The following is a 25,051-nucleotide window of genomic DNA, read 5'->3' on the forward strand; positions in this document are numbered from 1 at the left end:
TGCACCTAGTAAAAATTTAATATAATAAAACAAATTGAAAACGGCAACATTATTTTAACCATTCACAATTAAAGTGGAAAAATTATAAGGCAGCCATTCATGGAATGATTTTGTGTACAAATGGTTTGGAAAAAGAGACATTAAAATTACAGTTCCATACATGGAGTCAGGTAAACAGCAATGACCACGCAATGTTTTTCCCTGGAAAGCCAAGGCTGCTAAGAGATGTAATAAAAGGATGGTAAGGAAAAAAAAAAAAAAAAAAGAAGAAGATTTATTTTATTTTATAAGAAGTTTGAGGTGAACAGGAATCTGAAATTCATCATAAACTTTCCCACCATACCACAACCACTCCTCCTCCTTCCACCCCCCAAAAAAATACAAATACACTTCCCTCCTCTTCTTCCCAAGTCCCAGCACAGAACGGGAAGGAAGCAGCTGCAACATTTATTCCACAGCATCTCTCTTATTCTGCATAGAGCTGATACCACATGGACACATCTGCTACTGTCAAAAGCTCCTTGAAGGCTCTGAACTAGTTCCTGAACACACACATTCATTTTCCTGTGTCTCTTGGATAACATTAGCCTTTTCCACCTGGAAACGGTTCTTTAAAGTCAACAGTGGGTTTCTGTGTTTAACACAGGCCATCTGACATGCCACAACTATCAAAAATTCCTATCTTGGTGTGACAGCTCTGCCATCCTCACCTAAGTTAATGTCAGTGCAGCTTCTGCATCTGTCATCAGGTGCTGAAAAAGAAATATTTCCCTTCTTTATACAAGGAACAATAAAAGAATTAGAACAGCAGGGGAAGTACCTGAACACACCAGGATCAATGGAAACAGCTTTAGTCCAATTCCTATCGCCAGTTAAGAAATCATTACCTGAAAAAACAGCTGATGAGAAGATTATAGATTTCCAAGAGGGACTGCCAGAAGGAAAGGGGCAACATGCCTGGCACTTGGTTAAAGCGTTACCTGCTAGACCTGCTGCCACCTTCCTCACAACAGAAACACAGGGAGGGATGGTTATTACAGAGAGAGTAAGAGGAATTTGTTTGCACCAAGGTCCCCTGAGGAGTAGAAAATGATACCAGATGGCCCTGACTACATGCAGTGCTTGGATTTACTGTGACAGATGGGAGATAGGTAAAAAAAGGGTCTATGATAAAATGGACCATTTTAACTCATTAAAATACTCTGCTTCAAGAAAATAATCCTCCACGTGGAACTAACAATTTGGGAAGGTCTGATAATTTAAAATTTTATCTTATCCTTACCACATAACCAAAAGCTTCCTTAGTCACTGCAGTTTCAGCTACAGAATTGAAAATAAAAGTTCAAAACAGAGATAAGAGAGGCAGCCAAAAGAAAATGCTGTTACTGCTTCTAAATGGGGGGGGGGGGGGGGAATCACAAAAGTTTTCTATCACTTAACCGAGTGCCAAAATGAAAAGTACATGTTATCAGAATTTCTGTGCCAATTTTAAGTTGCCAATGTTTTCATTTGAAATCCCTCACCTGCTGCTATAATTTGGCCTCTATAGTTCATGAATCATTAAACTGAGTATTACCATTTCTGGTGGCTGCCCCAGAAATTGGAAACATGATCCAAGGGACAGGAGAAAAGAAAGACAACAAGACCTCTCAGCGGTGGCACCTCTTACAATTAATACACCAGAGGTTATGTCAGCAGTGAAAAGGCTGGCTGCCACATCCTCATCAATACACACTGAGCCATATAAGAAGGTACTATCCACACGCTGCAACACTGGAACAAAAGGCATGAAATGGGACCCTACCTACATACCTCCCTAAACTGTTTTTATTGTTATACACAAAATGAGGCTGAAGTGGAACACAGTCAGGATGCCAGCTTAACTAGTGGGGTGGGGTGCACATGCAAGTGACAGATGATAGTTTAAAGAGGAAAAAAAAAAACCAAACTTGCTTACGTTTTGTAAAACAGTATCTGCTGCTGCACTTAAGCTATCTCCTGCTTCTGCTGCAGATCTTGCAAACTCTCCAGCTTTTGGAAACAGTTATGTGGAAAGATTAAGTAAGGTAAAATAGTGAGATGATATATCAAGGAAGAAGGTAATTAAGAGGAAATCAGGAAGAACACTGGGAGCTCTGGTGTTAAACATCCCTGTGTATCATTCGCATGTATCAGTAATCTGTATCACTGAACTTTTTAAACAGGTAACTTACTAATTGCACATGTATGTTGTAAAAAACAAAAAAAGCTTTAAGAACGTGCAGGAGAGGATCTCATCCATGTCAGTAATTTTGCAGTGACTTTTCAGAACAGAAATTAACTTTGGAAGGTCTAATGTCAAAAATGCTTGTTTAGGCCTGATACACTAATTCTATATGAAAATACTGTCTTGTGGGAAAAGATGATTTCTAATAATTTTGCATTGATTTTACATAGTAAAACACACAAATGAACAAGCACTCCTGGGGATCAGTACTAGGTTCAATCCTGGGATACACCTGTATGGTTACAAAGCCAACAAAGCAATCACTAGTCCAAGAGCCAGGCCATGCCCATTATTGAACCAGCAGACAAACAGGACAATGACAAAACCAAAGAATTTAAACTACACAGGCCATTGTGCTTCCTAAGTAATAAATGGCATGAAAAACAGACACACTCATTCAAATGGAAGCAAGAAGCACTTCAGTTAGGAAGATATTTCAATCCTTGAAAATCCATTTCAAACAAAAAAAAAATCAAAAGAAAAATATATTTGGCAATGTTATCTTTAAAAAGTGCAGAGAGAGTATAGCTTAAAAAAGGGTACGGCATTAAAAAGTTTTCCCCTAAAGAAAGAATTTTATGTTGAGTCTGTGCACATCAAGCATTCCTGACTTTTCAATGCACTAGTTATTACAATATATTTTGCATAAAAGAAATGGTGCCTGACAAGAGAAGGCTGTGCCTTGGAAAGGGAGGGATCTTTTATCACTCTTCTGCAGTGAGAGGCATCAGCAGTTGGCAATAAGTCCTCCAGTAGATTCACCAAAACTAACACTTATCAGTAAGAGGCAAATGCAAAGCAAAATGCGTAACAGCTGCACTGGGAACGCACCAGACTGGGTTTTTGTTTCTGGGTTTTTTTGTTCAGAACTGCTTTAGAAACACTTTGTACTCTATCTGCAGCATAAATATTTAACTAAACATCTTGTTTTGCTAGCATTAATACCTTCTATTTAAAGAAAAAATCTCCCCCACCCCCCACTGATTTCAGCAGTTCAGACTTTTGAAAACGAGCTAGTAAAGTTCTCTGGTCCCTCAACAGCTGTCACAATCACATTTCTACTCCTCAGAGCCCCGAACAGCTCAATTTCAAGGGATACTATGGGTATCCCTCTCAACAGTAGCAGTAGTGTAATTACAGTACCCGATACCTAATTCCTGCTAACATTTTTGGTGCCTGTGCTTTACTGACTCAGCAGAAGACCATCTCCCAAGAAATACTGTCTTTTAAAAACTTATTAACAACTGCATAAACAATCAAAACACTATCCTCCTTGCTTCTATCCTTTGTCTTAAATAATAGAATACACTGCGAAATTCATTTGCACTTTCTTAACCAGCTGATTACCTACTCTAATCCTACACTCTGTCTACATCATTTCTTTCCCATCAGTGACACTTCTGTGACAATAGCAGTGTTGTCCAGAGTTCCGAGTATAGCCCACTTTTGCAATACAATTAGTGACAAACATCACAAGGACCAGTCGTGTTGTCAGGACAACATAGAACCAACAGGGGAGAGTCCCCTTCTTCATTACTAAGACTTCAACCTCTCACAAGGCAGCCATCCTTTGTTTTTGCTCTCAGCTGTGAAAGCTGAATTGCAGGATACTTTGGTGATTGCAACTTCGTGATGAGTCGCTATGTTCTTCCCCACTCACCTTTCTTCAACTCCAAATTCCATCTTCCCTGAGAATAGGGCCAGAAGAAACAATTAAAATAGCAAATGTCTTCAGAAAAGAAAGTTACACAGAATTTATGTCCGGCTGCCAAAGTACATTTTGCTACACTAAAAACTTTCCCAGTATTCCTCATTTTGCAATCAAGGTTCCCTCTGAACTCCATAAAGTGGATGGGATGGATGATGGGTAAGAGACAATGATAAAAGGAGCAGCCGACATTTACTGCTCACGTCAGATCGAGGAGGAGAACGGTGAAATTCGAGCATTTAGTGATGGTGTCCGATGGACAAAACTAGAGGAATAAGGCATCCTAATACTAGGGCTGCCACCTCCAGACGACTGAGTCCTTTTCCTCCGGTTGATTCAGGTTTGTGGCTATGAGCAATTCCTCCTACTTCTGGGAGGACATGAACTGTGGCAACATAAAGAAAAGTCCCCGCAGAAAACAACATAGCAACTCCGGTGGCATTGACTTCCGAGAGGGCTTCTTTGCTGCTCTGAAATGGGAAAAAAAAAACCAGAAAGAGTAAAAAAATAAGGATAAGTACAAGTTCTTCAATCAATAATAAAAAAATTCTGTAAGTGTCAAGACACAGTAGGATTTCTATCGACTCTCATTCTCTCACAATGACAATGGTTTAATGTGTTGTTTTGTATCTTGCACCTTATGTGTAGCAACTGGCATTCTAAAGTTGATGTGGGGGGCAGAAAGACACCTCTCATCCTAGTTAGTTCACTTCAGACTTCTAGGAGCCCTTACAGAAGAAAAAAGTCACGGTCTGTGCAGAAGCATCTTGTTTGACCATCTCACAGCAACACATAAAATGTCAAAATGACAAAATGTACTCTGAAAAAAAATAAAGTTTAGATCGCAAAGCCACAAATTTTAGGAAGGACACTCAAGACTGACCTTTTTTTTTTTCCATTTTTCTAAACAAAGAGTTCAAATGAGATGTTAGCCTTTAAATATCTGGTCCTCTGCTGTTCAGAGCAAGATTTGCTAGGTTTAAGTCCCAAACCATCACTCATTCAATATTTCATTTGTATATACAAGTAAACACCCAAAACTTTTCCAGAATTTCCAAGCGAAAAACTTCATAAAGAAATGCATCGTCTGGATCAAAACTGAGCACCTCTTCACATTCATACTAGGATTAAGATCATGCTACACATCATTAAACATAATGAAATGAAAACCCACTCCTATCAGTTTCAAAATGCTTCTTGAACAATTTCCAGCTCAAGTGTGCTGTTAGTTCTCTGGTATACTCTCAGGTTATTTCTCCAAAGAGTGGAGATACATCTTCTGCTCTGAACTATACAACCACTGTGACAGCCCTTATGCCTTATCAATTCTCTGTTCCTTCTGAAGTGCAAAATGCAAAACCAACTCTTAGTGAGCCTGCATCAAGAGAATGCTTAAACAGCATTCTCATTTCTGTTTACAAACGCAACCCTTTCTGCTGTCTCCTGTACTGCAGTATCAAATATAACTCCCTTCCGGTAAGTAAAGGGATTAGCCCAGATGATTTACTCAATATTTCCTCTCATGCCTTGAGTTTCATGAGATCCCATGTTAGATTCTTTACAACACAACACCATAGTGTGTCACCAGCATGGCCCACAGCAGTTAGAAATACAGGAATGTCATAGGAAATGCTATGAGAAGCAGAAACATTTAATTTGGACAGAAATGTTAAAACTCGTACAGTAGCCCATTTCACGGGCCTTTTGTTGTACAGAGCCAAGACAAGACTATGCTTTATAAAGTATGAGAGGCAAAAAAGGCGGTTCTAGCTGAGGATTCAACTTCTGACACAGTGTGAAAAAGACTTTGAGCATATAGGACCAAGAATACAAGTATATTGTTCTAAGCAGGGAGCAGCAGAAAGGACAAAAGACAGAAATCAGCCTTCTAAAAAAAACTATACAAAACTATAGAGGAGTTACATCACTGGTTCTGATGAAAAACATAAGTTATTTTTTGTTTCACACATTCATGTTGCTACCTTTTATCCACTTCTTTTAATCTTCATTCTGCTAAATTTTTCAAGCAGTTTGGAATTATGTTCTGTGAAACTCATATGATATTCCTTTCCCCAAACTCCACCACTAAGCTACATTTTGGGCAGAACAAAATCACAGACCTACCTTGCTTAGCCCTAAGTATGTCACCATCGACATAACAGGTGCTGCTAACGCAAAGACCAGCAAGTGTTTTCTAATTCGATTCCGTTCCAGCCCAGCATGCATCAGGAAGGAAACCAGGCCAAAGGCAGCTGGTGCCTGCAAAAAACAATATTCACCAGTAATACAATACCTTCTAAAAATTCCCTGAAATCTGAGATAAAGTTGAAATACGAGTTACTACGTTGAAATGCACTGAATTGGAAGATATTCAGTGAGAGCACTGGTGTGTTGCAGTTAAGCCAAATCAATAAAATTCTGCAGACTGCCCTACCTTAATAACAGTACCTAATAGAAACTCACGTTCTGGCTATCAGAGTACACATATTTGTGTAGTCATTGTAAATATTAAAATGTTCATTCTGACTCGAGTCATTGCGATAATCCCTAAGTCTCCATTAACTTACGTAATTTCTTTTTTTGTCCTGATGCTACTACACATCCTTAGATAGTTTCTTTATCTACAGCAGAAAAATTCTACAATTAACATGGAGGGGGAAAAAATTCCCAAAGACAGACAACCGTCAGCCTCCACATGAAAAAGACTTAAGAACTCTTTTGATTAGTTCATCATTCAGTTTCATTTCTGTTCCCACTGGGAAGCAAACAAATACTTGCTGCTTCTCCCTCTGCTGGCATCTAGTTTCTTATCTACAAGGCATAGCTGTCCTACTATTCACAGCATTTACTATATTTTTGCTCGCATAAAGACGATAGCGGTCTACCCCAACATTTTTGAGATAAGACATTAGCTAAAATATATTGAGCATTTTTTTTATACACAGAATCTTTTTTTTTTTAAGCCTAGAAGGAGGAAACCATGAGTGAAGGAAAGAAAGAGGAGAAAGACAAAAGCATCAATCAATCAGGATGAGAAGACTAGAAAAATAAAAAAGACACCAGAGAAGAAATACATTTCTCTTTCAAAACCAAGTATTTCTTGATAATCTTTCACAGGAGAAATTTTCCTCTTCTAAAATTGTACAATTTCAGAAGTCAGTTAATTTGAACATTAAGAATAATAAAAGCAAGTTTCACTTGGCAATATCCGTAAACCAAGCTTCATAACAAGATGTGACATTGACATTGCCACCTTTGAAGCAGGCTACGTAAACCACAATTTCTTCTATGAACAGTGAAGAAAAGACACATTAGATCTGGATTTCCTAACATTTTGAACATGCAATTATGCAAGCAAGATTTTGGATGAGTGTATGACTAACTACTGTAATATATGCATGTGCTACCATAAGTCAAATATGCTTCTGCACACATACGTTCAGAACCTATATAGCTAACAGATATCTTTGCACAAACATTAAGGAAAAAAGATCTTACCATCTTCAAGAGCCATTGTTTGCTTGTTACCATCAGAAAAACATTTAAAATTTTTTCCTGCAGAAATGGCATATGACTGATGTGGAAGCTACTACAATAACAGAGGTAACCAGAAGTTGTAATTTAATACTCTGATATCAAGTAGTTTCAAAATACTAACCCTTTAAACACTAAACCCCTTTATAACAAATATCCTTCCCATTTTCTTAAGAACATCACAGAACCAAGAAACTGTTGTAATCAGTGTAAAACTACTTTTCCTCCTTGAATACACTAGCATATACTTCTATGCTTTAGCCTCTAGAACTTCTCCGAATACATCACTTACAGCAGTAAGAATCTTGGGGGCTTTTGTTCGTTTTTTAAAAAAAAAACAAACACAACACCACACTAGCTTCAGAAAAAGTCAGTGTGAAGCTGCCACACTTCTTCATGAGCTATTCTCTCCCTACTTTTGGGAAACTTTTCCCAACTGTTGCAATGAAGGTAGGCAGCAGGCAGTCAGAATTCTCTCATTCATACCCCATTCAGACTTAGCATCCATCATTCGCTATTCTGCCATAAATCATACCAGTGCTTTTTGGTTCTTGAAGCTGTACTACTAACCTGTTCGTTGCAATGGCAATGACATTTCCATATTACAACACTAAGGAAACTTAAGATCTTTAGTAATTTCTGTATGCTTTAACAGTCTTTTGAAGAACAAATAAGATTTTTTGGATTATGACTTACCTTGTGCAACATAATCGCAACAAACACTATCAATTGGACACTAGTCTGAGAAGTAGAAGCTGCTGCACCCAATGCAACACCATCAGCTGAAACAGGAGTGCAAATTCAAGGATTATTCCTCCACATTAGTTCCAGCTTTCCCACCCCCTCAATGGCTGACAGTACAAAACGTTGATTTGAGAAGTCCTGTTACTCAAAATGCCATTAACAATACCAACTCCACACATGATTCACTTCCCTTTGTTTGTTAAGCCACAACAATTTCAGGAGATCAGACAACCCTCAACAGGAGCTGTCTCGTATTTCCCAAGACAATAAAAACCATACTGAGAATCTACTCAGTATTGACACATTCTGACAAATTAGAACCAGGTAAGAAGTTTAGTTATTTCAGTCTTCTGTAGCAGAAGTGGCTTCTGGTCTAAATTAAAAAATCTCCTTTAGATTCTAAGCATTAAAAGAATTGTAATTATTACCCTTTAAATGAATTTCCAAATACAAATACTATTGTAAATACTATTTTTTTACCGTTTAACAAATATATTTTTCTAAACGAAATAGGAAATGGATACTATATTAATCCTTAATATATAGACACTTCATTTAGTGAAGAAATATCTTTTTAATCAATATCTTATGACTTGTCTAGACAATAACCTTCAGCAGGAGAGATTAAAAAGCATCATATTTATACTACACATATATAGTGAATTACAACATGAACATGGGTTGACTGCAACACATGCATAACTTTTTCAGTCCTTGCAAGTCAGCCCAAATATGTTTCAATCAAATCTTTGCACTCCACCCTATAATGTCCTTTTTTCCACAAGATTTTTTTTTTTTAAACTTAATATTTTTTTAAAAACACAGGTCAACTGACAAATAAACCCAAAGGTGTTTCATACTACATATCAAACGTGTTAACATGTATTGAAATTTAGCAGCTAAAGCAGCCAGCAAAGGAATTGAAGCAGCAGAGAGTGAGCATCACACAACTTTTCAGATGGGAAAAATAAAGGAATAATAAAGGAGTGAAAATACTGTACCCAAATAAAACACCATGGAACATTATGAGCACTGGAATATGTTTTCCCAGTAAGTAAGTTTTAGGGCAGATCCTTAGTTCTCCCTACCTTTTTTTTTTTTTTTTTAAATGAAAAGACAACTTCAAAAACAAAACTCAAGTGTTTCTATCACATCTAAAGACGAGCCACACAGTAACAGAAGTCCTTGTCAAGTATTATCAATAGGTCTCGCATTACCTGCGGCATGGACTACTAGTCCCAGTGTTGTGGTGATTTTGGAGTTGCCTGATCTTGCAGCTTCTGGATCTGAAACCGTCACGAGGAAAGTTAGAATAAAGAGAACAAATACATAAATTATGCTGAAAGAAAAACGTTAAGTATCACTGCACATCTCTCTACCAGCTGCTTGGGCAGTTATATTCCAAGCTACCACCTTTTGTATTTCTGCATTAGACTTACTGTAAAATAGGCTGATATCTAATACCTTCAAATCACCTGAAGTTCTGCCAAAAAACAAGTGACAGAATCATAGACAATTCTTTGCAGTTTACAGGATCATTGATATAGGCAGTAGCAGTTGTTTTTCTTAACCTCCTGAAACCAAACGTTAAAGTTCTGTGCTACCAAGGGGAAGAAAAGCTAGTTTTGCATCCCCAGAATCCAGAGCTGCTCCAAGAGTCAGGATGATTTTTCCCTACATAGCCCAATGTTGGCATTTTCCTTCAGGTGAGTCTGGGGCAGCCTCTGTTGCACTGATCCTCTGGCAATTCCTAGGAAGCTGTAAGTTCTACTTGTCAGAGCAGCAGTTGCAAAGATTTCCCTCCAACGTTATACACCACAGAGAAGAAAAGCAGCCAGTGCTGCTTGAGATCCAGTGTTTTGACTGTAATTGTTTGACAACTACTCTGAGGACATTTGCAGCTTAGCTCATTGCACAACAGGGCAATATCCACCACTACACAGTTGGCAGTGAAACTATTACAAAGAATCACTGCAATGAACAGGGCAGGTAAGTCCTACACAAGTATAGAAACATCTTATTATCAACTGTTTAATTCCAAACAGTTGAACAGCTGTTATTTAATTATACTAGTGGTCAGTAAGCTGACTGCAGGCACGCTTACACAGCTACTTTAGTTAAGTTCACACTGCTGCCGAAACCCGAAGTCCAGTCCTGTTCCTTTCCTCCTGCCTGTCTCTCCACCCTCCAGTCTCCCTCTTCACACCCAGGCACCCACATAGTTGCCCACTGAGTCAGATCAGGGAAGCGAGCTGGCTAAAAACTAATGTATTCTCTTCAGTCAGATTGATCTTCTGAATCAAGTGGAGCCTATCTGAGCAGTTAATTGCATAAGCTGCATTTGGATGACTGTGACAGTATACTTATATTGAACAGGAGAAGATATTCACAAAAAACATTTCTTTTAAATTTGTTTTGAATTGACCAGAACTAAACACAAAGAGAGTCACATTTGATTTCATACCTCCACTCTGGCCTACAGAATTCTTCTAGTTTAGACAAAGTAAAATCTAGCCACTTGGGAGATAACAAAACTACCAGACAAAGTAAAATCTAGCCACTTGGGAGATAACAAAACTACCAGACATTGGTTCAAATGAGAAGCGTGTTTTCCTTCAGTAGCTTTAAAAAACATTGTAAAAACACTACTACATTTCCTGTAACAGAGGTACAGACTAGATAAAACTTTACTTAATATCCTATTTTATAGTATTTATCTCTAACACAGATCATAGTCTATTTTCTCCTGGTATTTGCTCTGACCAGAGACATACAAAAGGGTCATAACCTGTACAAACCAAGGATTCTCCTGGCAGATGCTCACCTGCGTCCCCTTATCTTCACTGCCACTGTTTCCTTTGAAAAGCTCTGAAAATCAGCTAGCCATGGCTGTGGTTCCATTTACGTTTCTCCAGGAGCACAAAGGTAACATAACCCCTGCACTGGCCTCCCATCTGTCTTACCACACTAACCCCACACAAGCCTTTGCACATCTGCACTGTGAACTGCCAAGGATCCAGCCACAACATATCACCCCTCCTTTATGTGTGTATGTGTGTTTCACTTTTCCTTCAAGATCAATTTCTTAATTTTTGAGGGCCAAATTCTACCATCAGAGGAAATTATGTGGGAGAAAATGTGCAGCCGAAGGCAATAAAATACCTTTTCAGATGACAAAACACCTTTGGTGCATTTCAAGCTACAGTCTGAGCATGAAGCCACAGGCAGTAAACAAAGGCAACTGCAGGCATTTTTAGAGTCTTGCAACGAGGTTGAGGAATCTTGGGACTAAACAGGAAGTATTTTGAAGTAAGTGAGGCTCCAGACTAGCACGGGAGTCCAGCTGTGCAGTTACAGTAAAGGACCAGAGCTTACATATAGTCATTTCTGCATTCTTACTTAGGATAACTTTTTGTTCTTTGCAAATGTTACCTACATGTATGACAATTAAGTAGGAAAAACAAACAAAGGTAAGACTAACCTTAATTTTTTTGGAAAGCCAAAGAAATCCCCTATGGGTGATACTGTAAAACAGACAATAACTCAAGTGTCAAGACACCCTCCAACCCCACACCAGATGTGCTCACACAGTTATTTCATGTTAGCAAAGCAAGCTCTCAAATTATGCTGAATTCCAGGACAGATTTCCAGCACAAACATTTCACACAGACTTTGCTTTATGTTTGTAAAAGCACCTACTGAAACTCTGGACATGACTGGTCAAATTAAATCCCAGCAGCATTCAAAAAAATTGTAACTTGCTAATTAAGACTAATTAGCAAGTCTAATGGAAGTGAATCCTTACTTACCATCTGTAGAGTGCACATGAGAGCTGCCTATCTGATCCACCAACAGCATGAAGACAAAGCCGAGGACAAGGGATACACCAATGTAGGCATGCAACCTGGAATGGTCATGGCCATACTCATGTACAACCGGGATTTCTGCTACCTTCTCAGACTCAATCACACGCTGCATCTCGCTCGCCGGGTGATGCTTCCCTGTGGCAGGCAAGCAAACAGATTAGGAGACAGGGGACTAAACATGGCATGGTCACTTTTCTCCTCCTTTGCTGACAGCATTCCTTGTGCTTTCTTGGACAATTCACAGAAGTCCTTGTTTAACATCTTTCTTAGACCATTTTGTTAGGGAAGCACACATTTGCTTGGTTGGCCTCTCCTCATACATCTTCAGTATGGAAAAGCAAAGAAAGCATTAATATTTTATAAGCCAAGCTACTTTGTTTAAATATTGCATTTTACATATAATTTGATTGATAAAAATTGCTGAGTAATTCCTTTTTTAACTGAAGTTGCCAATTTTGTCAGTATTCAGAGATACTGTCAAGCAGTTAAGTCATAATCTTCATTTAAGTGAGAAAATACAGGATGAGGAGATAAAATAGGTTCCATCCACTAAGAGACCTAATATAATCTTTAAGAAGATTAACTTTATATCTCGAAGCATCAGTCTCTAGTGAAACAAGTTAGCATTGATATGGACTAGAACAGTTAAGTCAGCACACTGTCCTACAAATGTCAGTACCATCCTAGAAACCCAAAGTCTAAGCCCTGGGGTTGAACATTGTGTGGTTGTTTCCTTTCCCTACACAAGCTTTAATTCCATGCCTCCCCTCAAACATTTACTTTGTCTCACTGAGCTGCCCTGAAATTAGGTAAGCTCCAAATGACTCTCAGAAGGGGAAAGATGGCTGGGCAGGTTTTTAATTAAGTTTCCATCGTATAAAATGCTTTATTTGGTGCACAGTTCATAATTTAAAAACATCTTCAAGTATTTCATAGGTTAGTAAAAGTGACAAATGTCTCTACCTAAAACGACTTTTAGAAAGCAGAGATGTAATATAACTACCAACTTTTACAGGTTGTCGTTTGCCCAGCATGTGATCTTTAGAAGCAAATACTCACACTTTCACAAGTAGATACTCACCACACACAAAATTCCCACCAATTTCACCAGAAACTACATCAGTCTCACTCTGAATTTACACAGGCTTAAAGAGAAAGGAGAAGGTTTTTCTGGCACATGCATTTAACATTTCCAGTAGTCTTTGGCCTAGCGGCTCCCAAGATAAATCCATGAGATCCTCCAACCTTGCTCATGACCACAAGAAATTACTGCTTCTGCAATCCCATCTGACACAGAGGGCAAACAATATCCAGAAGTACATAGCTTTTTTCAGTATTGGCCAGCAAAGATTGGCAAGAATTGCCTTAGTACATATATGTGAAAGAGACTTAATAAAGCTTTTTTTTAGCAAAATTCTAGGTATTGTTTCCAGCTGACATAAGCGAAGAATCACGTCTAAGCCTTCTTCTACCAAAAGCATACAGAAATACACTGTTAGAAAGGTACAAGCAAAGATCAGTAATAGGTAATTTTGAATTAAGTTCCAAACTACCATATAGAGCACAGTAAACATTTGACCTCTTGGTTTCAGACTCTGTGCTCACCTGAATCATATATGCTTTCTTTTTCTTTTTTTCATATTTCCCCTTATACCCCCTGGCAGAGACAAGACATCAGGTTAGAAAGCCCTTTGGGTGATGCAGAAGAGGCATTTAATGCTCCTTGGCATACTTGTTACTATAAATAGTTGTATTTCCACAGCAGGTAAGGCACTTTACACACAGTAAGTATTACTCAAGTGTTTCCAATGGAAGAACAAACACAGAAAGTCTACTTCCACATCTGATACCTCAAGCTAAGTCAGATGTTTGAGTTGCATGCTATACTCCAAAGCCCTGAACTACCTACCGTTCAGTACAAGTTGCCTCCATTCCAGAACAGGGCCTTACAATGCTTACAACCACGTTTGGCAGGTTCAACTAATATTTGTAAATCTCTTTAACGTTCTGCTAAGAAAATATTTCTTCTTCTATGCTTCTCTGCTAGACCCAATGATAGTATCGCAATCTCTAATTATAATTATCTTCATAAAGTCTTCTGTCCTTCCCTTACACTTACAGAATGTAGTTACACAAGCAACCTTCCTGTATTTACACAGGAACTCAAGAGAAATTTGTTTTTTGAATAGGAAATTAAAAAAAAAGAGAACCCATTTGCAAAGCTCCAGTGCCCTAGAGAACATATGCACCACAGTCCAATACAAGGAAGCAGGTGAAACATTAATTTCTACTCCCTCACAAAGCAACAGTTAGCACTATATTACAAACTATGACCATGAAGAAAGCAACAGGTAGCACTATAATAGAAACTACGAACATGAAGAGGTCTCTGTCATGTTCAAATGCTTGATCAGGAACTATATTTTCTCTTAAGACCTGACTTGATCTTCAGATCTGCACCTGGGGAGGAATAACCCCAGGTACCAGCATATGTGGGGGGCCAACAATCAAAAAAGCAGCTTTGCAGAAAGGACCTCAGGGTCCTTGTGGACACAAAGTTTACCATGAGCCAGCAGTGTGCCCTGTGGCAAAAAAAAAGGCTAACCAAGTGCTGGGGTGCACTAAGAAGAGCGCTGCCAGCAGGTCGAGAAAGGTGATCCTTGCACTCTACTCAGCACCAGTGAGGCCACACCTGGAGTGCTGGGTCCAGGTCTAGACTCCCCAGTACAAGAGAGACATGGTCATAGTGGAGAGGCATGAAAATGACTACAGGACTGGAGCACTTCTCCTATAAGAAAAGGCTGAGAAAGCTGGGACTGTTCAGCCTGGAGAAGAAAAGGCTCAGGGGGATCTTATCAATGTATATAAATACCTGATGGGAGGGTGTAAAGACAACAGAGCCTTACATATTAATTACTTGTTCCTATCTATCCTTTTTAATTCTTCCTGAAGTTTGGAATGACCTACCTGACCTTGTCCACCAGCTGAACTCACCCTCTTTTCTGAAAAAGACTTCTTCCAAAGTGACTTGAAACAATAACATGCACAAACCCCTCCTTGGTTCCACTTTGTATTTCTTGCTATTTCACAGGACAGCAATGCTTTGATGACAATACTACATAGAACAACATTGACTAAGCAAGAAGTTTCCATCAGGAATTCTTAAAAATCTTTACTAGAAACAATGTTACTGATTTTAGTTTAATTTTTATCACCTTTAACAGTAAGAGGACTAACAGGACTAATGTACAGCACTTAAGAGAAACTAGGATATTAACTAGATTTTTTCTTTGGTCTAACAGCAAACAATGTTTTCTCAGTATGAGAATAGACAAGGCTTTTGGAGAAGCCGTCGTTCAGCATTGGAAAGCTTTTTGACTTCAGAACAGCTGATTCATTCTGCTTGAATCAAGGTAAGGATATTAATGTCTGAATTTATTATAATAATTACAGTTCAACACAGTGTATCTCTCCGGTTTGAATCTTGCATTTTTAAAGTTAACTCTACATAATTTTTTATTTTTTTTTAAGTGAAAAGGCAACTTTCATGCACCTAATTTTATAAAAAAAGAGACTGGCAACAAACAAAACAGAGGACAGCACACATTAGGGCTTTCCCAACATCTGTGGCTTAAGTGACAAAAGTAAAACTTCTGTCATTTTGGGGAGGTCTTTTGGCTGGCAACTACTCTTCAGGAGTCTTAGATATTCACAGCAAAAACTTGACTTATTCAAGTCATCTTCTTGCTGGAGTATTCATACATCTTGGATGAGACGCAATTGTACATCCATCCCACTGTACAAAATGTTGGCACAACACCATTGCTACAGACAAAGCACATCGGAATAGGCTTGGTAGCCCTTGAAAGATTTCACAAACGTATCTTTGCCAAACAAGATTGGTCAATAAAATAACCTCACAAGATTGTTGCCATCTATATTAAAAAGTTAACTTTGCTTCAGATCATTTCAAGTCATAAAACATAGTGGGTGACTTGGGGAAATGTTTCTGACAGCAGCTATGCAGTTTCATGCTTATAATAAAGGAAGGTCGCCAAAGGAATTTTATTTGCTGGTAACACTCAAACCAAGGTTTCACTACACACATACATAGGTTTATGATCAAATAATAGTCTGAATCATGATATGCTATTTGTTCTCAGCCTACAAGGTCAAAAATTGGAAGTTATTTATTCTGCTGCCTGTGGGAAAATACAGAAGTAATAGTAAATGACTTTTGTATCAATGACAAACACCTGTTTTGATAACAAACAACCAGTCTCAGAGTTATATGACACTTGGAACTGGGAAAACAAAGACCTCTCTTTTATGTTCCCTTAGGCACATTTCTAGGTTTAGCTATGTAAATGGGAGAATTTAAAAAAATATAAAAATGCACTGAGAGCTGTTAAGTTCTCAGAATCTTAAGCTTAACTTTGAATATCCTGCTTTTTTAAGAAAAATATTAGAAATATTTTTTGCAGTTAAATCTATAATTTCCATGAATTTTTCCTTTTTGCAATACAAAAAATTCTTTACAGACAGACTAGCTTTAGTCATGATACTGTGAGTTAAGAATTGAGTCTGAATTCATTCACAGAACAAATTCTTTTTTCCTAGGTAAATACTTCTGATACTACTACTGCAGTAATAGGAAGTGCCTTTTTTCTCTCCGCATACTGAACTTCACATTGTAGAGCACATAGCTCTAAACAGCAGGCTGTAGATTTCATATGTGAACAGTATGCCCCATGTAGTGGAAAAAAAATAAATTAAAAAATGTAAATGTTCACAGCAATTCTATTTACTGCTAGCCATATCATTACAAGAAAAATTCAGTCTACTTAGAATTAAAATTAAATGGAGAGCAAACCCACAACTACAGCTCATTAGAGACATCCTACATTAGAGTGCACAAATTACAGTACAGTATAAAAGCATAATCAGACGTTCTTTCACTTTCTTGATAGAGGATGATTTTATATATTATCTTCTGTTTACTTTAAGCAGAACAACATAAATTTAGTGGAAACTAAACCAGGATAAATTAAGCATATTACTAAAAAGAAATTTAAAACGGTGTAGAAACAAGAAAAAAGTAGTAGTACAAGAAAAGCAAAGTATTACAATTATCTCTCAATCCCAGATTAGCAACAACGGTACATCAGACACTTGCAAAGTTCTCTACAGCCTCAACTTTATAGTGCTTTCTCCTGTGACCACTAATTTGTTGCTGTTTACCTTCAGACAAATTTCTGATTCTGAGCATACTGGAAAAATCTCATACATGCAATGGTAATGTAATAGCACAAGACTCCAAGCTAAAGCAAGATTTAAAGTGCACTCCAAACAGAGGTAATGAGCCCTGACCATTTAAAATAATGTCATAACCTCAAATTGAGGTTTACTAAGACTTTGGGGTATAAGATGTGCTCCACACTCACGTCCCTACAAGACACATAATTGCTGTTAGCTTTGAGCTATTCATTAGAGGCTACGAGGTTTTGAAGACTGTCGACAGCATACTAGAGCTGGATGCTGGAGCTTGGAACCATGCGCAGATATCTACTGGTAATGGACACCACCACCCAAGAAAGCAATGCCTCCTACTCTGTGAGTTAGCCCTATATAACCATACTTTAATATACTTGGCTTAAAATTAACTTAATTCCAAGATGCTCTTCAGCTTCAAAGGAGGAAATTCTTATGAGGGCAAGTACGTATAGATCTATAAAATACCTCCTGCAATTGCTTTAATGAGAAGTACTCTAAACTACAAAAAGCAACAGCAAATAGTCCACAGTTCCATTCTCTGCCAAAGGCATCCTTACGCCTCCTTTGAAGTTCCAGTGAAAGTTAAACTTCAACTCTCTCCAGAATAAGGAAACTACACATGACCTGGCATAAAAGGCTGTGGTTCCATGAACAGTACAGTACCTGGACCCACAAATGACTGGATCACTCAGCAAGAGTCATCGATCCACAACCTGACCACATCCCTCTGTCGAATCGCCATAAACATGCAATATCATCCCCATGACAGTTTTTGATTCTATGCCAGCTTTGTGTCATGCTGCCGCGAAACCCTTCCACCAATCTCATGTTAAAAGCCCTAGAAACAAGACCCAGTATATAACAACACCATCACCTAAGTTATCTTGAAAAAGGCCATCTGGGTTCGGTTCTTACCCTCCAAGATGTCTTCATAAAGTGCATGTACTCCTTCTGGCACAATGACAGCCAAGGCAGTTCCACACAGCAGCCCAGCACCCAGAACAGTCACCAACTTTAATCTCTCCTGCAAGCAAGTACAAAACAAGTATCATCTTTAAGAATGAAAATGCTTTCTTTACTCTCCCTCATTAACAGAAGTTGAGGCAGGCGGCAGGGGAAGAATGATCCACAAAACCTCTTGCTGATTTTTATTCAAGAGCCCCAGTTGCATAATCCTATATTTCTAATGATTAACTTTCTGAAAAGTGAACATATCCAGTGTCCAATGCAATCAACTGAAGTAGGAAATGAAAGTTAAAGATGACCTGTTTGACTGTTAACATCAGACAAGAAATGAAACATAGCATACTTGAAAATAGCAAAAATTGCTATATTTGGGACTAATGATTATTGGGGGTCTAATTCATCCGCTAGGGCCTCAAACTGTAAGGCCTGCAGAGCCAAAGAAAAGTTGAAAGTGCCTGAATTGATGCATGTTTGCAACTACGTCTTATCTCCATTCTGGGTTTCTTTTCAAGTATCTCCTTCCTACTAGAAATCATACTTAAACATGCAAGTTCCCTAAAATGTCTGCTAGGTATGGCAATGTGCAAGTTAAATTGCCTGTTCCACAAAAAAGCCAATCTAAATAATAAAAGAAAGCACAAGAAAGAAAAATAGATTACCAAAGCAAAAACAGAAAGACAAGAGAACCAATAATGTAAATGGATCTACAGGTACAAATACATTGGTCCGAGTACGAGTGTAAACTGCTAAGTCAGCTATATTTATATAACACAGAAAACAGCTAAGAAAAGTTTTAGGACTACAGAAGGAGAAAAGAAAGACTTTACAGGAAAAAAGCAGCAGGAGCTCTACTTTCACTTACAGGTTTAGAGACAGAAGAAATGCAGTTAAGCTGTTATAAGACTGTTACATGACAGATGAACTATATTTCAGTCTCTGAACCAAACAGCCACTCTTGTGCAGAAGCTTGTCCTTAAAACTGCCGTATTTTAACGGCCTTGTATTTAATATGGTATCATCAAGGAACAGACTTTCTTTAAAAACATAAAACTGCGGATAAAAAAGGAATTTAAGAGAAAGATACTTCTTTTGTACTTGAAAGATCTGATGATGTGTTTGTTCCACATATTAAAAGAAAAAAAAAAAAAAAAAGGGTGCCAGGTGAAGTTTTAGATCTACAGTACCACAGCACTTGCAGAATGTCAGGTAGCTACAAAATATGGCAGAAGGGACTGAATCCCCCAAATAGCTCCAAAACCAGAATTATAAAAAAAAAAATTTATAAAGGCTTACTCAAATGAAAGTTTGAATAAGGGACCTGCACCAAACTGATAATGGTGCTAATATACATTTCATGTCAGTCTTTTTTTCTTTTTAATCCAATTAGGAGATGCAGAAATGCAGAACAGTGCTTATTGTTTTTACAATCATTTCTAAGCCTTCCAGTGGCATTTTAAAAGGTGTTAAAGATTGTAAAGGCATTTAGGGCAATATAAAATGATCTTCTACTCTCCGTGTAATTACAGACCATGACAATCCCCTTTCCCCTCTGCAAAGGTAGGTTTTAAAAAAAGATTTGTTACATTAAGTATTGCAAATTTGCAATTAAACCTTAACAAAAAATACATAAACAATGTTTTTATAGTAAAGTAGTTTAATTCATATTTCAGGAAGAATTTCTGCAACAAGATTAAAAAACACACGTGAGAGTTTATAAGTACTTGCTACTATTAGTAAGGGTTATCTTCTTAGTTGTATTCAAATTTGGGACAAAAAACTTAGAGAGACATTACCCCTCCCTCACCCCTCCCAAAGCAACTAAATTCTGTTTTACCAATATAAGAACAGTTTACTACTACGTTTTGCTTCCTTGTGACTACAACATTGACAGGTTAAAGTCAAAGCCATGTACTGAAAATCCAATTATATAAACATCTAACAGACTCTAAAATACAACAGCTTGCAGAGGCTGTTTCTCATCGTTTCTGTAAGAGCCCTTACCGTATCACATGTAGCAACCACAGGAGTTTAGATTCTCATAACAACTGTGTAGCATACATTTTGTGGCAGAACCATCATCATCTTCCATGCACAATGAGATGTCTGGGTGCTACCAAAATACTAACATTAACTACTGAGGACCTGGAGACAGAGGTCAGTGTTTGACTAATGGGAAACCACTTGTTGCATTATCTCACTGAAATAGGCAACACTTGCATAGAAGAAATAGGAGGCTCTAGAGAGATGCACAACTAGCTTTCTGAAAGCAAGCTGAATGTGACCATAAGGAAACAATTACAGCATCACTGGGGAAAATTCAAGTAGTAATATGCAAGAGCTGAAAACACCTATGAAGTTTCCACGAACATGCACTGTATACTGGCATATATAACAATTAGATTTGGTAAATTGTTATACAGTGGCAATCTACATGAAAAGACAATCTTCAACACCCACTGTTCATAAAGTCATTGTGCAAAAATATAGTATCTTACAAGGAAAAACAAGATTATTTTTATACTGCAGCAGTATAATCTCTTTTACATACATACATAAACACAGGGGGAAAAGCATGAAGTAACACTGGTTTATTACAACTGCAAATACAGAGTACCACTTGCTTTTATTTGGGCATCTGTGAGTTTTAAAGATCCATGAAAATAATACACACTAACAAATTACTATTTCAAGAGAAGTCTCCACCTCCTTTTCAATACAAAATACCTAAACACGGTGAATACAGCAATATAACAATTGCGGCCTACCCAGACAGGCAAAAATCACCTAGTTTTATCCAAGAAATCAAACCATTTCAGTTACAAAAACACTTGTGTGTCTGCTGGTAAAAACAAGAGCAACACAGTAAATAATGCTAAAAAATGCATGCGAAAAATCTTAAATTCCTCAAATTAGCAAACTGTTCCACTGCTCAGTATTTGGTTTAAGTCTGCATGGCATAGAAACTCTTGCTTGGACCTATCAAAAACTCACACCTCCTTTCAGCTGCAAGCAGTCCCAGTCCAGTCAACACTGCCTGCCCGTCTTACACCAGCAAAACTTTCAAACTGCTAGAACTCGATTTTTTTTTAATCTTTTGTGTTTAGACTACAACTTAAGATACAGCCTCAAGAACCGGTATAGCGTTGTTTCCAGCCCAAAGTTAGCCCAACAGAGTACTGTAAATTAGGATTAAGCTGAAAGGGTACATCTGCAAACAGAAATAAAGTGACATTCTGTTCAGTCTACCCTTTTATCACCAATGTTTAATCATACCTGGCTTTGCTGCAGTTTTATACTTTCAAGAATATCCAAATCTAATTAAGAGTAGAAACTACCATGAAATCAGAACACAACCAATAGGTTCCAGAGGAAAAAAACGCATCTGAAGGAATGTATTAACACTAATGAATAATTTTTTTGTTCTCCAGCATCTGGGGAACAGCTTTACACACTAGGTAAAGCATTCATTTTTGTTTTCTACTTAACCATTATAAGTGGCCAGTGGGAGGAGGCATTTTTCCTCACTAAGGCCACCTGCAAAACTTTCTGCAAACCACGGAATGCACAGTCCAAACAGTCATTTCAGTTTGAAATTGTACTTTTTGCAGAGCCCTAAGCAATCATTTTAAACAAAACAATTCTAATTTCTAATTAGACACTTCCAGGATTAGCTAGTATTTGCACATAATTTGCAGAGATTCTGCTCCTCTTTTAAACCAGCATAGCATGTGGATCCTTAAAGTATCAAAGTTAAATCAAGTGTAAAACTGAGTCAAGAATTTGTGAGAGTTTGATACCACAATAAACTTGATTGTGCATGTGTGTACTGTTGGTAAAATACTGCACACATAAAAGGCTAATAAGCATGTGATTACTGCTTATGCAGAGTGCTGGTTTTGGATCCACAACGGATCTGTATTTCTGCAGCTGTTGGGAGCCCCAAAAGGTTTACGAGCCCGCAGATTCAACTATATAAATAAACCACATAAACACAGATCAAGAACTCTACCTTCAGACAACACTGAATATGAAGTCAGAGACAACAGGCGACTATCAAGCACACACATGTGGAAATGCAAAATTAAATAAAAGAGAAAATATTAGCATGCTAGGCAGCGTTCTCAGTGAATTTGCAAGAAAATCCTTTGTAGGCTTCAGGGCAAACGTGAGTTTTGAAGAGCAAGACAGTGGAAGCAACAGCATTTAAGACATATAAGGGAACATCCATCAAAGCATCAGACGAAGCACTGGCAAAACGGAACTATGCTAATGTTTATGTAACAATTTCAGAATACATTGTCATGTTTCAATCCATTTGGGTGAATTGTAGTGTTAGCAAAATGAACAGCCTTTCCTTCCATGCTGCCCAAGGTCTACTGCTCCCAAAGCCTCTTAGTAATAATGGGACCAGAGAGGTGCAACCAGCTCTGTGACTTGAAGGAAGAACAGGTCACTTGTCTCTTCCAGCACTTTGCTTTCCAAAAGCAGCACCGCTCCCAGTAGAAATGGGAAACTTCTGGTAAGAGGTTGCTACCATCTTAGAACAACTAAACTCTCACTACACCACACCTCTACACAACTGTCATCATTTAGAAAGAGAAAAACCCCTCAGGCATCAGAGGCTATTAGGAGACTTGCAGCGACTGTAACAATGATCATCACCTTAACAATAATTTCTTAGAAGCACTCAAATACCTCCACTTCTGAAATGCCGTACCGCTTGGAAACTCATTCAGTCTATGAAAGTCTCCCTCTCCTGTAACAATCATAGAATGGTTTGGGTTGGAAGGGACCTTAAAGATCATCTAGTTCTAGTTCCAACCCCCCTGCCATGGGCAGGGACACCTTCCACTAGACCAGGTTGCTCAAAGCCCCCTCCAACCTGGCCTTGAACGCTTCCAGGGGTGGGGCATTCACAACCTGTTCCAGTGCCTCACCACCCTCACAGTGGCAAACTTCTTCCTTACATCTAATCTAAATCTACCCTCTTCCAGTTCAAAGCCATTACCCCTTGTCCTATTGCAACAGGTGCTGCTAAAAAGTCCCTCTCCAGCTTTCTTGGAGGCCCCCTTTAGGTACTGGAAGGCTGCTGCTATAAGGTCTCCCCTGAGCCTTCTCTTCTCCAGGCTGAACAACCCCAACTCTCTCAGTCTGTCTTCACAGGAGACGTGCTCCAGCCCTCTGATCATCTTTGTGGCCCTCCTCTGGACGCGCTCCAACAGGTCCACGTCCTTCTTATGTTGGGGGCCCCAGAGCTGAACACAGTACTCCACGTGGGGTCTCATGAAAGCAGAATATCTTATGTATCCAAGATCTTTTTCCAAAAGAATGCCTTGAGTTACGTGGACAGTGACATAACTTGAAGCTGCATTGTAATCAAACGGCTAAGGTTTAATTTTCAGCAGCACAAGCTGCGAACAAAATTGTGCACCAAACCACAGTCTTCCAAGGACATTCTTGGAATTGTTTTTAAAAGCCCTAAATTGAGTAGCCCATAGACACATAATAACAGTTAATCTCCGACTTCGGTAGTCTCTGACACAAGCTCCTAAGAATAACCGCGTCCAGCTCCTATCAAGTCTTTCCCCTACATGCTGAGGCTTTGCTTCATCTGTAGCTGAGACACTGGCCTCAAGTCTGGCACGTTTAAGTGACTTTTATACACACTGTAGAACAAGCATAATTTTACACTGCGATTTCGAATGAAATTAATATCATATTCACAACTTCCTTAAAAATCTTTTGAAGTTACAACATCACCCCTAACAGCACTGCCGTACTTGCAAGAGGACTGCACTAACTCCTCCTGGAAGATCTCTCCCTCTAGCTTCTCCCTTAGCAACCAACCAGCACTTTGGCAAAGCTGTCTTACCTCGGAAAAATTAACTGCCAAGGGGATAATTCCTGCCACATAGCAGGCGACCAGCATGGCCAGAGACAGCAGGCAGATGGAGCGGAAGTCATCCATTTCGCTGCTTTCTGTCCGGTCCCTTAAAGTGAAATTCAACAGCAACTTTTCCACCTCGCCCCGCACGCCTTAACCCGTGCAGACACCGAGCTCCCAAGAAAGGTTTTCAGCCATGTCTCTCCCGCCCGGCGGCTCCGGCCGGCTCGGCCCACGGCGGCGGCCCCTCCGGGGCCCGGCGTGGCGGCAGCCGCTATCCCGCCGAGGCCGCCCGACACCACTGCAGGGGGCGGGCAGGGACCCCCGGCGCGGCCGGGGGAATGGGCAATAAGGACACCTGCGCGGCTAGGGGGCGGCGGGGGGGGGGGGGGGAGCGGCCCGGCCCCGGGGCGGGCAGGCCCAGCCCTCACCTGAAGGCAGCGGGACCTTCCCCTGCGCCCCACTGCCCCCGGGGGGGGAGGAAACAGCGGGCGCCGAAGCGACTCCTCGCGTGAAGGGCGGCCTGAGGCAGGCTGCGTGCGCGGGGAACCCGCGGGGCCGGTGCGCGCCTCCCCTCCTCCGCCCGCCCCCGCCGCTGCCTCGGAGGCCAACTGGCACCTCCGCGACCTAGCGCTTCCCCTTCCGGGGCACCCCCCGCCCCGCGCTTCCCGACTCCAAGATGGCGGGCGAGGCCACGGCCGCCCAACGGGCGGCGGCGGGAAGGAGCGGCTCCCTCACCAAAGATGGCCGCGCGCCCCGCCCCCTCCAGCCCGGCGCGTTCCGGCCGCTCCCCGCCATCCTCAGCGCCC

General features: G+C 39.5%; 1 protein-coding gene across 2 annotated transcripts; it reads right to left on the reverse strand.

The window, feature by feature from the left end:
- On the reverse strand, positions 1 to 24,848 carry SLC39A9 (solute carrier family 39 member 9). Of its 2 annotated transcripts, XM_052782354.1 has the most exons (8): positions 24,674 to 24,848; positions 24,231 to 24,348; positions 18,308 to 18,416; positions 12,062 to 12,253; positions 9,470 to 9,538; positions 8,205 to 8,290; positions 6,099 to 6,233; positions 1 to 4,444 (listed from the first exon to the last, which is right to left on the reverse strand). In XM_052782354.1, the coding sequence occupies exons 2-8, from the start codon at positions 24,324 to 24,326 to the stop codon at positions 4,214 to 4,216; spliced, it is 918 nt and encodes a 305-aa protein (XP_052638314.1). In that variant the 5' UTR covers positions 24,327 to 24,348; positions 24,674 to 24,848; the 3' UTR covers positions 1 to 4,213. The 2 variants fall into 2 exon arrangements, with proteins under 2 accessions (XP_052638314.1, XP_052638313.1); XM_052782353.1 differs by lacking the exons at positions 24,231 to 24,348; positions 24,674 to 24,848 and adding an exon at positions 18,056 to 18,230 and having other exon boundaries at positions 18,308 to 18,378.
- Positions 24,849 to 25,051: the final 203 nt, after the last annotated feature.

This window comes from Harpia harpyja, chromosome 3 (genome assembly GCF_026419915.1).
Source record: "Harpia harpyja isolate bHarHar1 chromosome 3, bHarHar1 primary haplotype, whole genome shotgun sequence".
Taxonomy (NCBI): Eukaryota; Metazoa; Chordata; class Aves; order Accipitriformes; family Accipitridae; genus Harpia; species Harpia harpyja.

Excerpts from the sequence above, each read along its gene's own strand:
- SLC39A9 (XM_052782354.1), bottom strand. The coding sequence starts at position 24,326 with ATGGATGACTTCCGCTCCATCTGCCTGCTGTCTCTGGCCATGCTGGTC. Across the intron at positions 9,539-12,061 it reads TCATGTGCACTCTACAGATG|ATCCAGAAGCTGCAAGATCA; the intron begins GTAAGTAAGGAT and ends TGACGGTTTCAG. Across the intron at positions 6,234-8,204 it reads TTGCGATTATGTTGCACAAG|GCACCAGCTGCCTTTGGCCT; the intron begins GTAAGTCATAAT and ends TGTTTTTTGCAG.